The sequence below is a fragment of the Hirundo rustica genome, chromosome 5 (genome assembly GCF_015227805.2).
Source record: "Hirundo rustica isolate bHirRus1 chromosome 5, bHirRus1.pri.v3, whole genome shotgun sequence".
Taxonomy (NCBI): Eukaryota; Metazoa; Chordata; class Aves; order Passeriformes; family Hirundinidae; genus Hirundo; species Hirundo rustica.
In genome coordinates, this window is record NC_053454.1 from 41,402,093 (window position 1) to 41,415,873 (window position 13,781).

General features: G+C 39.8%; 1 protein-coding gene across 1 annotated transcript; it reads left to right on the top strand.

Annotated features, from left to right (window-relative positions):
• The first annotated feature begins 242 nt into the window (after positions 1-242).
• On the top strand, positions 243-2,594 carry LOC120752902 (toll-like receptor 2 type-2). The gene has a single exon (XM_040064674.1). The coding sequence runs from the start codon at positions 243-245 to the stop codon at positions 2,592-2,594; it is 2,352 nt and encodes a 783-aa protein (XP_039920608.1).
• Positions 2,595-13,781: the final 11,187 nt, after the last annotated feature.

The following is a 13,781-nucleotide window of genomic DNA, read 5'->3' on the forward strand; positions in this document are numbered from 1 at the left end:
AAAAGACACAAGGTGAAATTGAAGTATCAAGGCTCCTTACTAAACAGGAGGAGGATCTGAGTAGTAACTAATCTGTTTCAACTCTGAACCGTTAAAACCAAATATTTTAGCAGTGCCTTTGGCAAGACAGAAGAGTAGAACTTATATTTTAGATTTTTAGATTTATCCAAAATGTACCTTCTCCAAAACAAGCTATGCATCTTATATTTGCTGTGACTGTATTTCATGTTTTAGGCAATATAATGACTACATACACCTGGCAAGTGTTGGCTATCTACATGGTCTTAGCTACAAACCTCTCCAAGCAGCAAGTGCTGAAGCAAGCTTGTCCTTCATGTGATGCCAGTCAGATTTGCAACTGCTCCTTCATGGGCTTGGACTTCATTCCCCCGGGGCTCATGGCTGAAATCACAGTGTTAAACCTAGCCCACAACAGGATACAGTGCATCCAATCCCAGGACCTGAAGCAGGCTGTGAACCTGAGAGCCCTGCTGCTGCAGTCCAACAAAATCAGCTCCATAGAAGAGGACTCGTTTCAGTCCCTGGCAAAACTGGAGCTCTTGGACTTATCAAATAACAGCTTGGTTCACTTGTCCCCTCTGTGGTTTGGGCACCTTTTCTCACTTCAGCACCTCCACCTTCAAGGCAATTCCTACAGAGACCTGGGGCAGAGCTCCCCCTTTTCTGGCCTGAGGAACCTGACCTCTCTCCGCCTGGGCAACCCGCAGTTCTCTGTGATAAGGCAAGGGAACTTTGAAGGCATTGAGCTTCTGCACAAGTTGTGGATTGATGCTAGCAATCTCAGTCAGTATGAGCAGGGAAGTTTGAACTCAATTAAGACGGTAAATCATATGATCCTAAACATAACAAGTATTAATGTATTCTCAGAAATTGTTAGGGACATTCTGCACTCTGTTGCTTGGTTGGAAGTGAGAAGAATAGCGTTCAGCACTGCTGCAGAAATGGAAGTATTGAGAATCATGTCTTCATCTTTTGCGAAAAAAATTACTTTTAGACAGGCCTTACTAACAGATGCTACTGTTCCGAAGATTGTCAGCATTTTAGAAGACATGCCAAAATTAGTGGAGCTGGAGCTGGTAGACTGTAGACTCTTGGGAACTGGACAATGGAAAATGCAAATTCAAGCAAATCAGTCACAGACACTTAGAGTTTTAACAATAGAGAACTTATCTATAGAAGAATTTTACTTGTTTACAGATCTTCAGTCGGTGGAAGGTCTACTGTCTAATTTTACGAGAGTCACAGTTCAAAACACCAAGGTTTTTTTGGTACCATGCAGAATTTCACAACATCTTCTGTCTTTAGAATATCTAGACCTTAGTGCAAATTTGCTTGGAGACCAAAGTTTAGAACATTCAGCCTGTCAGGGTGCTTGGCCATCATTACAAATTTTAAATCTAAGTCAGAATTCACTGAGTGACTTAGAAATGACAAGTAAAAGTTTGTCTCATCTAGGAAACCTAATTGTTTTAGACATTAGCCAAAATAATTTTGGTGAGATTCCAGATGGGTGTGAATGGCCAAAAGCCCTGAAATATTTAAACCTCTCCAGCACTCAAATTCCTAAAGTAACAATGTGCATTCCTGAAACGTTGGAAGTTTTGGATGTTAGTGGAAACAACCTGAAGGAGTTTGGACTGGAGCTGCCCATGCTGAAAGAGCTGTACCTCTCAAGAAACCAGCTGAAGACCCTGCCGGGTGCCGCACCTTTCCCAAACTTAGTGGCCTTGTCCGTCAGAAGAAACAAGCTGAACAGTTTCTCCAAGCAGGAGTTTGAGTCCTTCAAGAGAATGGAGCTGCTGGATGCCAGTGACAACAACTTCATCTGCTCCTGTGAGTTCCTCTCCTTCATCCACCACGAAGCCGGGATAGCCCGGGTGCTGGTGGGGTGGCCGGACAAGTACGTGTGTGACTCTCCGCTGGCGGTGAGAGGGGCGCAGGTTGGCGCCGTGCACCTCTCCCTGATGGAGTGCCACAGGTCCCTGGTGGTGTCGCTGATCTGTGTCCTGGTGTTCCTGGTCGTCCTGGTGCTGGTGGCAGTCGGCTACAAGTACCACGTGGTCTGGTACCTGCGGATGACGTGGGCATGGCTGCAAGCCAAGCGGAAGCCCAAGCGCGCCCCGCCGAAGGACGTGTGCTACGACGCTTTTGTCTCCTACAGCGAGAACGACTCCGACTGGGTGGAGAACACCATGGTGCAGGAGCTGGAGCAGGCCTGCCCTCCCTTCCGGCTCTGCCTGCACAAGCGGGACTTTGTGCCTGGGAAATGGATTGTGGACAACATCATCGACTCCATTGAGAAGAGCCACAAAACGCTCTTTGTGCTGTCCGAGCACTTTGTGCAGAGCGAGTGGTGCAAGTACGAGCTGGACTTCTCGCACTTCCGCCTCTTTGATGAGAACAACGATGCGGCAATTCTCATCCTCCTGGAGCCCATCCAGAGCAAAGCGATTCCCAAGAGGTTCTGCAAGCTGCGGAAGATCATGAACACAAAGACTTACCTGGAGTGGCCTGCTGGTGAAGAGCAGCAGCAGGTGTTTTGGTTTAATTTGAAAATAGCTCTAAGATCCTAGACAGTGACATTAAGGAATAAATATGCAGTGAATCTACTTGGATTTGTTTCACTTGCCTATTTGTCCCATCACTTATCTGCATCTCAAGAACAGAGAGCTGGGCTACTGCAAATTCTAACACTTGCTATGAGGTAATTACATTTTGTAGCCATTGCTCTGAGTAGTTGAACAGGTTTGGGTGGAATAGAGTTAATTTTCTTCACAGCTCCTTCTGTGGTGCTGTGGTTTGTGTTTGTGCCCAAAACAGTCTCCATAACACAGGGGCTTTTTAGTAATTGCTCAACAGTGCTTGCACAGCATCAGGGTATTTTCTGTTTCTTACACTGTTTTGCCAGCAAGCAGGCAGAGAGTGCATCATGATTTGGGAGGGGACACAGCTAGGACAGCTGATCCCAGTTGACCAAAAGGATCTCCCACATCTAATGTCATGACCCATGACAACATAATCAGCACGAAAAGCTGTGGGGAAGAAAGAGTAAGGGAGGATATTTGGAGTTACCATATTTGCCTTCCCAAGTAAAAGTTCTATGTCATGGAGTCTACTTTCATGGCAATGACTAAACATTTGTATGTTGATGGGAAGCAGTGAATAAATTCCTTCTCCTGCTTTGCTTGTGAGCACAGCATTTACTTTACCCGTTGAACTGCCTTAATCTGAACTCCCAAGTTTTCTCACTTTTACCCTTCAGATTTTCTCCCATTCCACTGTGGGGAGAGTAAGAGAGTGGATGTGTGGTGCTGAGCTGCCTTCTGAGGTTAAACAACAATAGTTATCTACACGTTAATCAGCAGTATGAGCAAAAGCTGTTTCATTTAAATATTTAATGATGAAAAGTTGTTTTAAATATACAGCTACGTAATTTATGCCTGCATCTTCGCAAAAATTTCAGGAGAGATCCGGCCTAGGGTTTTGTGCATTCTTTGTGTAAACCACATCTCATCAAATGCTATAAAAGTCAGTTTATGCAGTAAAGAATTTTGTCCTAGCTCTTCTAGTCAGTGGATCTAATGACTTTGTACTTCATTGTCACAGAAAGTTAAATCCCCAGATCTCCTGAAAATCATGGCTGCAAGGCTTAATGTAGAAATGTGCTTTCTTGCTGCAGTTGTAATTATAATTTCCTTTATGAAAGACATCTATGGAGAATGATTTTTGTCTAATTTCATTGCACTATATGTGACAATAGATGCTTCAGAACAGGGTTCAAATACTCTTCTTACTTGCACAAGTGGAGTTTAAGCTGCTCTCAGCTAGTGTGGGAAACATAAATATATAGTTCTTGAATCCAATGCCATGTTCCTCTCTTTGCTTAGCAGCCTTAACAAAGGCATGAAAAGTGTTTCCTACCTTTGGCTCTCTCTGTAAATGTAGTCCAAGAAACTACAGTGGGTGAAGAACATCCCACACAGGACATTGTCTGCTGCCAGGTGGGGTTGTGTTTCCTTGAGAAGGTTCCTGGGACAAGGGTTCTAATTGGTGAAAAAATGGAACAAATGGAAAACTGGCAGCAGACTCATCCTTCAGAGCTGATGTTAAAAAGAACAGAATGTCTTTGTGATATTTTTCTTGCAGCCACAGAAAATTTTGCGTGAACCCTAATAGCTTGGTCCTGGTAGGCCAGAAGGACTATGAACTTCTGGATCAGTTCAGGACTTAGGCGCAGCTCAGGACATTTCCAGGCACATACAGAAGCAGGTTTTAAAAGCTTTCAAATGGAAACACCTACAACATTTGGCTGTCACTGTGATGAGACGACATCCAAGTTAGTGTTTTTATTGCTGTTTTGATCTTGGGCATCTAATGTGGTACAAAAACTCTGTTCAAACACCTCACTGTAACTGAGTTGATTGAATTGGAGGTTTCCTCTCACAGCTGGTGGCTTGTTCTGTTACTGCTTTTAGCAAGTCTTCTGCACAACCAAAGTGTTGGTACGAGCAAAATATCCCTGTTCTCTGCTAGCCATTGAGAAGGCTGAGGACACACCTGCTTCCATTACATCCACAAGCAGGCAACTTTGACAGCACAATGAAAATTAACAGCTTATTTACATACATTTTTGCATTTATTAATGCAGACATAACACACAATAAGAATTTTTAACTTTGTTACTTCATCTAAGCTAAAAGAAGCCACCTTCTTTTTATGTATTCAAGATTTGCTCTTTCTTTTAATTACTTTGGGTTTTTTAAAGCACATCATTTACCATTTTTGGCATCTAAACCTTATTTTCACCTATAGATGGCTTCATACAATATCTGATTTATTCTTATATATATATTAAAGTGTAAGTTAAGTAAGTGTATCCTTGATTTCTAATAAAAATGCAGAAATTCTTAAAATACTGATCATGGTTATTCTGAATTCAGAAGCTACTTCTGCTCTCTATTTCTTAATTCTAGTTTTTATTTTTTTTTATAGCATGAGCTTCCCATTACAACCATGAATTTAATTCTTACTTTGAGAAAAGAAAATATGGTTTCATAATATGCTGTATAGCCTTGCTGTAGTTCAAAAAGAGGCAAAAGTGTTTCTAGCATACCAGACTTCCACCAATTGCTATTTTTTCTAGTCTTTTAAAATTAAGTACAGAATATGTATATTATTGCAGGCAGGAAAATGTCCAACACCTTGAATACTCGCCAGTAATTTGCATCTTATTCTAGAACCAGTAAGGAAGTAATGCCTTGGATGATGCCTGTAACAATTGACTGCCAAAACACCAGAGTGCAGAGGCTGTCCAGAGGTTGTCCACAAAATATTTGGGTGCTCCCACACAATCTGTTCATAAGGAAAATGGAGAGAAAATGCAACAATAGGTAAATTTTGGTATTTTTCTTAGTCAGAATCAAAGATACAGTAAAGTATTAGGTTAATTTTTTGAAATAACTTTTTTTTTTTTTTTTTTTTTTTTTTTTTTTTTTTTAAATAGCGGTAAGGTTAAAATTAAGTACCCTGTGGTTAAAATATTCTCTAAGAAAATGAGCCAAACTTTGCTTCCACTCAAGCAGTTTTCTACAGAAGCAGCAGCAGTTCTTCAACTATTTTCTTACTTGCTAAAGAGAAATCTTGTTTTCTTACTACTAAAAGGGAAAAGACAGCTTGTTCTGAAAGTGCATTACATAATAATAGTAAAAAATTGTTAAAGAACAAAATCCATTGCATGCTATTTATAAAATTGTGATTTATATTCTTTAAGGTGTTTCTCTCATTATAAAAATTGATTCTGGATGTCTTGAAATCATGAAGGAAAATATATATGTACTTTCCTTTTCCTAGCTTGTTTGGGGTCTTAGATAAGGTAAAGGCAAACAGAACTATTGTCTTCCCTAAATATAATTTTTCCTTAATAACAACAGTTTTTCCTTTCATTTAATGTGGCCATCTCATCCCTCTGCTGCAGATCAAAACAAAAATAAGAAAGTAATCAGGCTATGGTTTAGAAAATCCAAATGAAAAGCACACATGTTACAGAGAAGGTATGGGTTACTTTACAACCCCTTCAAACCAGCTTTCTCAGGGCAGTCTGGGCGAGTTTGGTTCTTGCCAACTATTTACCAGCTGTGGATGCAGGATTCATGAAACCCAGTATCAGGTGTATTGTTAAAGAATCTTTCAAATGCAAAAAAGACTGAGTGCTTACATCTGCAAACCTGGTCAAACCATCAGAAGATAATTTTAATGACTGAATATGGACACTGCCTGGTTTTAAAACCAAGCAGTTTCAAATTACTTAAAATATTTGGACTATTTGGAGTCACTGTAAAGCCAAATCCAATGTCCAGAACATCCAGACAGGTATTCATATTTTCCAGCTCGCAAGAAGCCAGGATACTTTTATGGAGTGTAGAAGTGGCTGATTAGTAACATTGTTCCAGCACAGATTCAATACTTTTAATTTTGAATGCAAGATGTGGAATTGTTTGGTATCCCTGGGTCACTGGCTCTTCTGTCAAGCTCTAGAGTACAGGACCTTGGTTGAGAAGAGTTCCACATCTGTCTTAAAACTACCTGGTAAACAGCCCCAAGCACAAATGGAGGAAATCCTCTGCAATGCACAGGAGTGGAGCCTGAATTAGCAGACCTGACTGATGGGTCAGCATACCTGGTCTAATGTCCTGCTGGGCACACACACAAAAGCTGTGCACCAAGTACCTGGAAGGGGGATTTAAGCCTAGAACTATAGGATTATGGCCACTCTTGCATCAGTTTGCCAGCCAGAAATATGAATGGCCTCAGCTTGTGTTACAGAACTGAAAAACAGCTTGTGTTGCTACTTTTCACCTCTGCACAATGTTGTTTTTGAACATTGTTTTGGTTCCTTTTCTTTCTTGGTATTTCTTCTCATCATTATTTTTTAATACAGCATAAAAGAGGAGAAAACAATCGTTTCATAATGACATGGAAAGGGTATCCATGATTACAGGACAGCTGCTAGGTATTTTCAGTGATCCCTCTTTTTTTATATCCACAAAGATTTTCTGTCCACAGACTCCACAGATGTCATTGGACAAATTTCTTGTTGGTATGCCACTGATGTTGTAAAACTGTCAAGATCAAATTTGCAGGAAATAAAGAAGCCAAAGAACAACAAAATATTTGCTTAGTGTCAAGGATGCATAAACACATTTCAGCTGCCATCAAAGATAAGGACAACATGAAAATGGCTACAATTTTCTAGGTTTACTAGTGCCAGGATTCACAGTTACCAAAGAATAATTAAAATCTTATTGCTGATGCAAGAACTTCAGCAACCATCTGCTTGATGTTAAATAACTGGACGTAAGGTGATTATGTCAGCATAATTCTCCTGTTTGAAAGGGGAAGATAGGAGATATAAAAAGGAAAGGACATTTTTTCCCAGACTTTGAGGGAGGAAGAAACTTGCCTTCCTCTGGCAACTGGGAAAATTGTTTCGTTTCTTGCACATAGAGATCTGCCTGTTGGAAACCCCGAATCCCCAAAGGCCTGGCATATGTCACTGGCTGATACATTCAGAGTATTCTATTAGTCATAAAACTGATGAGGGAGTTCAATCATTTGTCTGGGGCACAAGAACAGCTCTTATCAAGGAAAAGAGAGTTTAGTTTACTGCAGGAGTATCCAGTACACCTTATTCTCATGAACCCAGGGGCACAAGAGATTCCAGAGTTCACTTCTGGTCCTTGCCAGTGGTATTTGGGGTGATGTACCATGGCTGGTGCAGCAGTGGTGGAAGGCATGTAGGCAGGACAAATCTCCACAAGCATCTTCCCATCACTCCCATAGTACAATACATAAAAAGGCAGTGCCATGGCAAAACCCAGAGTCATCAGACTCTTTTCTGTCATAGGACCATGAAAGATTTCTTGTGTCAATCTATTCTTCATCAAAACACCAGAACTTCCTAATGCACCTAGAAATTTTACCTGGGTAGAATTTGAACTTTGTTTGTCCAGGATTTCTGCATCCCACTCAGCTACTATGCTGGACCCAGTTTGAACTGCTGTCTGACCAGAAATTCCAGGGATTCCTCAAGAACGAGTAGATCAACCTCATAATGCATCTGATGTCAGTCTCAGACTTCTTGAAGGGGTGGCAGGTATTGCACATATATAAATAAGCTGTTCCTTTAAGTCTCAGAACTACTGCCCATACATAACCTGCTCTCAGCGTTGCTGGCTGTCAAGCATATTCATACTTTAAGTGTTAGGCTGCTTCCTGCTGCTGCTGCTGTTAAAAAAAAAAAAAAAAAAAAAAAAAAAAAAAAAAAAAAAAAAAAGCTTGCAGTTTGAAGGAAGCAGGAATTCACTGGAGTAAAAATCTTTGGCAGTAAATAAAGAGAGAAGATCTCCAAGCAACATTATAGCATGGTAGAGTAGAAAATCATGATCGTCAGAAATAATTATAATGTGGTTTTGATACGAATGTACTTATTTATTTTTATCCGTTACGTCAAGCCTTTTGATGTCTCATCACCTTCAGGTGCGTAAATGGAGAACTGAGGATTAACTCAGAAGTTAGGGCACTAGATGAGTTGTCATGGGTTAGTACAGTTTAGTTTTTTAGTTATAGAAGAATGTAGAATAATTCTCCAGATCAGGACCTGGGAATTGCTTTGGAAGAGACAGGAACTTATCAGAGAGTTAATTAGAATACTGGCATCTGTTTTAACCACTGAGAATTACTAGCTGCGACTTCGGGAAGTACTATATAAAACCCCATGGATTTCCTGTAGGTGGGTCTTTTTTTCTCCTTTCCTTTGGCCAGAGAGAGACAGGTAACATCGAGCTGAGTCTCCTCAGCTCCTTTTGTGGGGAGCTGGCCTGAGCCTGGCCGGATTCCATCGGCTCCCGGGTGTGGGGGGGAAGGAGAGGTCGCTGCTTTACAACAACTGCTTTCTCTAACCTTCCCTGGAGCAGGGAGAGATCTCTGCCGGGCCCCTGATAAGAGCTATGGGCACCATTTAGGCTGAGGCCGCCCCAATTTACACCGAGGGGTGGGCTGAGAAGGCATTTATGATCCTGCCTGGGTTTTGTGATTCCGGACTGCCTGAGTGCTCCGATCTCTGATGTTTCTGTGTGAGTTCTTCCTCCCTCATCAGCACGGCCTTGAACATCTAACACCACGAGCTACAGAGGGACAGACAAAGACTCTGAGCAGATTTAACTCTTTCCTGGCAACATGAAGCTTCCAGAGCTTGGCCCTTCTCTGGGAGAGTAAGAAAGGACAGAGTGAACATAAGGAAAAAACAGCATAAAGTCAGTAGAGCAAGAGTGAAAAAACTATTAAGACAAAGGGTTGAAGAGTTAATTGTTTTACTCTTACTTGAGCTATGGAAATGAACTCTATATTTAGATCATTCCTTTAAATCATGGGAAAGATATGCATTTGGGGAGATGATTGTTTTAATTTATGTGTAGATTTAAGCAAATGTGTTTGTGATGAACTGAGTAATATCCTATAAGATGCTTAAACAGAGATAAAAATGAGAAGCCCCCTGCGCCAGTGAAGAAGAGAGAAGATATCTCTGTACCTTAAGGTGAAGAATCCTTTGCTTTAGAGTTATTCATCTTTAAAAAGTGACACCCCAGTATGCAAAAATCTAAGACCTATGACCAATAAGCAGCTTGGGAACCTGCTCCTGGCAGGGTCACAAAGGCAGGTTTCTCTGGGCGGTTGGTTTTGTGACTGTTTAAAACCCACAAGAGAACTGTTCTAGGTTGTCAGTGGGATCCCTGACTTTAGAAGATACTCTTCCCCTAATGAATTAATAAAAGACTACAGTCAGATAGTGAAACTGACTGAAAATTACAAGTTTTGTCTCTGTATGTTGTTTTGTAAGAAAGTGAACAGTTTATAAGGGGAGGGAAGAGTGTTTTTAAAGTTTCATTCTGTTTTAGTTTTTTCCCCGACTTTCTTTTTTTCTATTCTTTTAGTGTATGTTAATAAGCTATTTGTTAATTTTAAAGCTGAGCCTGCTTTGTTTTTCTCCTAGTCTCTCTCCCACAGAAAAATAAGTACCAAGACCAAAATTTAGTAAACGTGAAACCACTACATGAGTGAACACAGCGGCTGTACAAGGTTGAAGGGTTTTCCCCTTCTCTCTTCACACCAAAAACACGAGTTGTAAAATGACTTCATATCAAACTTCAGGTCAGATATGCAATTAAAAACGTCCAAGAAGTAAGAGGAGATACAGCCTCACAATGCAAAAGATGTTTCTTATGTAGAGGCAGGTGGTGGAGAGACCAGCCTGGAGCAATTTCACTTCATGCAAAGCAAAATCTAACAAATAGAAAATCCTAACAGGTGCCAATCCAAAGTTTACCTGAAATTACCTACCTAACGGATTAATAAAGTTCAAACATGGTAAACATTATACCTAGGTAACCCAAAATTCAATTGCTTTTATGGATCATGAGGAACAATTTGTACACTAACATATGAATAGAAAAGAAGAAAGTCTGCTCAAGACGTGTATTTTGCAGAGTGGCACAGAATGCTGCATGTGTAGCTTCTACTGAAGTATTTATATAAATTCAACAAATTTTACACTTCTGTATTTCACTCTTACTTAAGGGTGAATAAAAATGTATAATACAGGAAAAATTACAGGAATGAACCCCCATCAAACCCAGTTTGTTTTGCTTCAGTCTTCACAAATTGTGTACAGATTGCTAATATAATTAAAACTAACAGTTTGAAATTGTGAAGCAAGGAAAGATACAAAGGACAGAACAGGACAAAGATAGGTAGAAAACAACTGAGGTAAGTCATATATAGCCAAGTCAATATGCCATCTATGAAACTTATCAAAACCACTTAAAAAACAACAAAAATGGGACATCCTGTGATGTTCTTCCCAACAGAGGTTGCTCCGAAAGTGATGTAATGGTAATAACTGAGAGCATTCCTCACACGGACAGGATTTTCCACCAGCAAAAGTTGATGGTGAAATAAAGAGAAACAACCCACACAGGCAGTAGAGGGACTGTTGGCAAAACTGAGACAGTCATTTCAAAGTAATGACATCCCATGTTTCCACTGTGCGTGGTCAGGTTTGATTAACAGCCTGTCAAGTTGCAAAACTTAGACACAAAATGTTACTTGTACAGCATCTGACCCAGGAGTGCCTTTGACTCTAGAATGTTAGTCTGCCTTGCATGCTGAAAATAATTAGTAAATCCAATGTAGTAACTGCTTATAACAATGAGATACAACTCATCATACCCCTCACATCATATGCTTAGAATCTAAATTGTCTATTGATAGAATTATTTTTACTGGAATAAACATTAAAGTTTGTTTTTGAACTCAGATTAAGTATGGTAACCACAAGGTTAAAGGTTTGGGAGCAAGTTTTCTGAAATTAGTGGAGGCACTTTGCCCTTTACGCCTTAGAGTTGCTCTTAGGCACTTTCAGAGAGGCACCTTTGGCTGCACTGCTCTGGATGGTGCTTGGGTGCACAACCACACTTACGGAGGATTTTCCTAAAAACTCTTTCTTCAGCACAAAGTGCTGTGGCTTGAAATTTTAAATGCTTTTTCCCAAATGAAATTTCATCAAAATCAATACGTATATTAGCTTGAGCTGCCCACAGTGATGAAATATTCTATTTCTCTTCCAATAAGCACATTTGATACCCACTGAAGAGTTAAAAGCCCTTTACTGTCAGTTCTCTCTGTAGTCATGTTAATAGCCATGAATTTGGGATTGTGGAAGCCTGATGATGGCAAAGATAAAGCAAGACTGACTTTAGTAGTGTTTGTAGAGTTAACTCCTGGATCCTCACAGAAACGTTGCTAAAAATAAAATCCCCAGAAACTCTGAGGGGAGACAGTTTTAAAAATTATGTTTGGTTTGGTGCAGGGGGATTCTTTAAAGCAAACAATAAGCACAATTCACCTAGAGTAAGATACTTCTATGGAAGATGAATCTTCTTCCTTGATCCAAAATGTAGAATTCTGAAGGAATCTGTGTTATTCCTTGTGAAATTTAAAACAGTTTTGCCACAGATTTCAACTGTAGGAGGAGTCAATTCTTCTCTAAGAAAATAGGAGAGACCCTTAAAAATAATCCCCTCAAGCTCCAGAAAGCATGGAACCTTGATCAAACCGGTATTTTACAATACAAATTTAAATAAATTAAGAGATAGAAACGCTTGTAGAAGATAACAGTACAGCATCACTAGATCACATCAGTGTTAGGCCTTTCTCCACCCTGCAACCCTGACTTTAGGAGAGCTCAGTCTGCTGTCTGTGACCATAAAAGTGACAGAGCTCCTTCCATGCCCTGCTGCCCTTCTGACAAGCCACAGGTCAGTGGCCTCTGCTCACCCCTGACTGCAGATCCTGAGGTTTCCCAGCCTTCACCAGAGGCCACCGAAGGTTTTCTGTTGCCTGCCTGCCTGGCTACAGTCCAACACGACCCCTCTCCGCTGTGCTTATGTACGGTAGGTTGCTTTTTTTGTTTTCCAGTAAAGTTTGAATTTATGTAGCAAAGCCAAAACTACATCCGTACACATATTCATTAAATTGGCTACTTTCTAATACAAAATTGTAATAGAATTTTGTTATCATGTTAACTGCAAAATTAAATGCTAATGAATTAAAAAATGGTAGCACAACCTTCTCTTGGATGATGCTGTTATCAGATCAATTGGTATATATTATTTGCAGTAATTGTTTCAATTTTCCTTATTGATTTTTATGTCTTCCAGATTGTTAATTTTAATACTATTAGCTTCCACGAGAAATGCATGAGTATTTCGTCATGTAAATGAGAACAAAGATGGGAATCTTTGCATACAGATGCAAACCCCAGTATTGATTTATTATTAATACTGGAAGGTCACCATCTGGACAATTCCATGAAAGAATACATTTGCATTGCTGTTAAATAGGACCTTTAACATCTGGATCATATTATTCCAAATTTTCCTCATCCACTCATCATAGCAAGAGGAATTTCCTGACAAATTAGATTGCTGCCCAAAGGTAAAATGTTTTTCTCATTACCATACTTTAAACAAGCTCAAAAATACCTAGAAGTGAAGTCAGCATCAGCATCATACACAACTTTCCCATTTTCTAATTACGCAGATTAAATAGGTCATACAAACACCAATTGAAAAACATCCATCTGTCCTCTGCTTCCCTACAATGCTCTGAAGAAGTAAGAATGGCTGTCACCAGGAAATTCAACATAAGAGCATTATCCCACCATCCTTTCTGTCTTATAGAATAAGGTAAAAACTGTATATATAAAGAAAGCAACTGTGTAATAATTAGATTTATTGTAAGAGATTGACCTTACCAGAACTTGTTAACTTTGCAAGCCAAGATAACTGGCTCCCTAAAAATCTAGTTTTTGATGTAGGCATATTCAAATACCCAAAAACATATGCATTGGAGAAATAATAAATCAGGCTGTTTGGAGTTTTTAAGGCTTAGTTAATATGATTATATTTGACAGCACATTGAAAATTGGCAGGAATTTCTATGTTAAGTAAATCAACCAACCTTATTTTTTCAAGATTTGCCTCATTACTTAGGTACAGACATCAATGCTGTCATGACTATGCTGTTTCATTTTTCAACTATATTCCCAAGTAGGTTCTTATTCTGTGACTGCCACATGATAAAAGTTATGTAATCAGTAAAATGGGCAGCCACCTATGGTACCAGATGCAAGGCTTTTGTGTTTG

Excerpts from the sequence above, each read along its gene's own strand:
- LOC120752902 (XM_040064674.1), top strand. The coding sequence starts at position 243 with ATGACTACATACACCTGGCAAGTGTTGGCTATCTACATGGTCTTAGCT.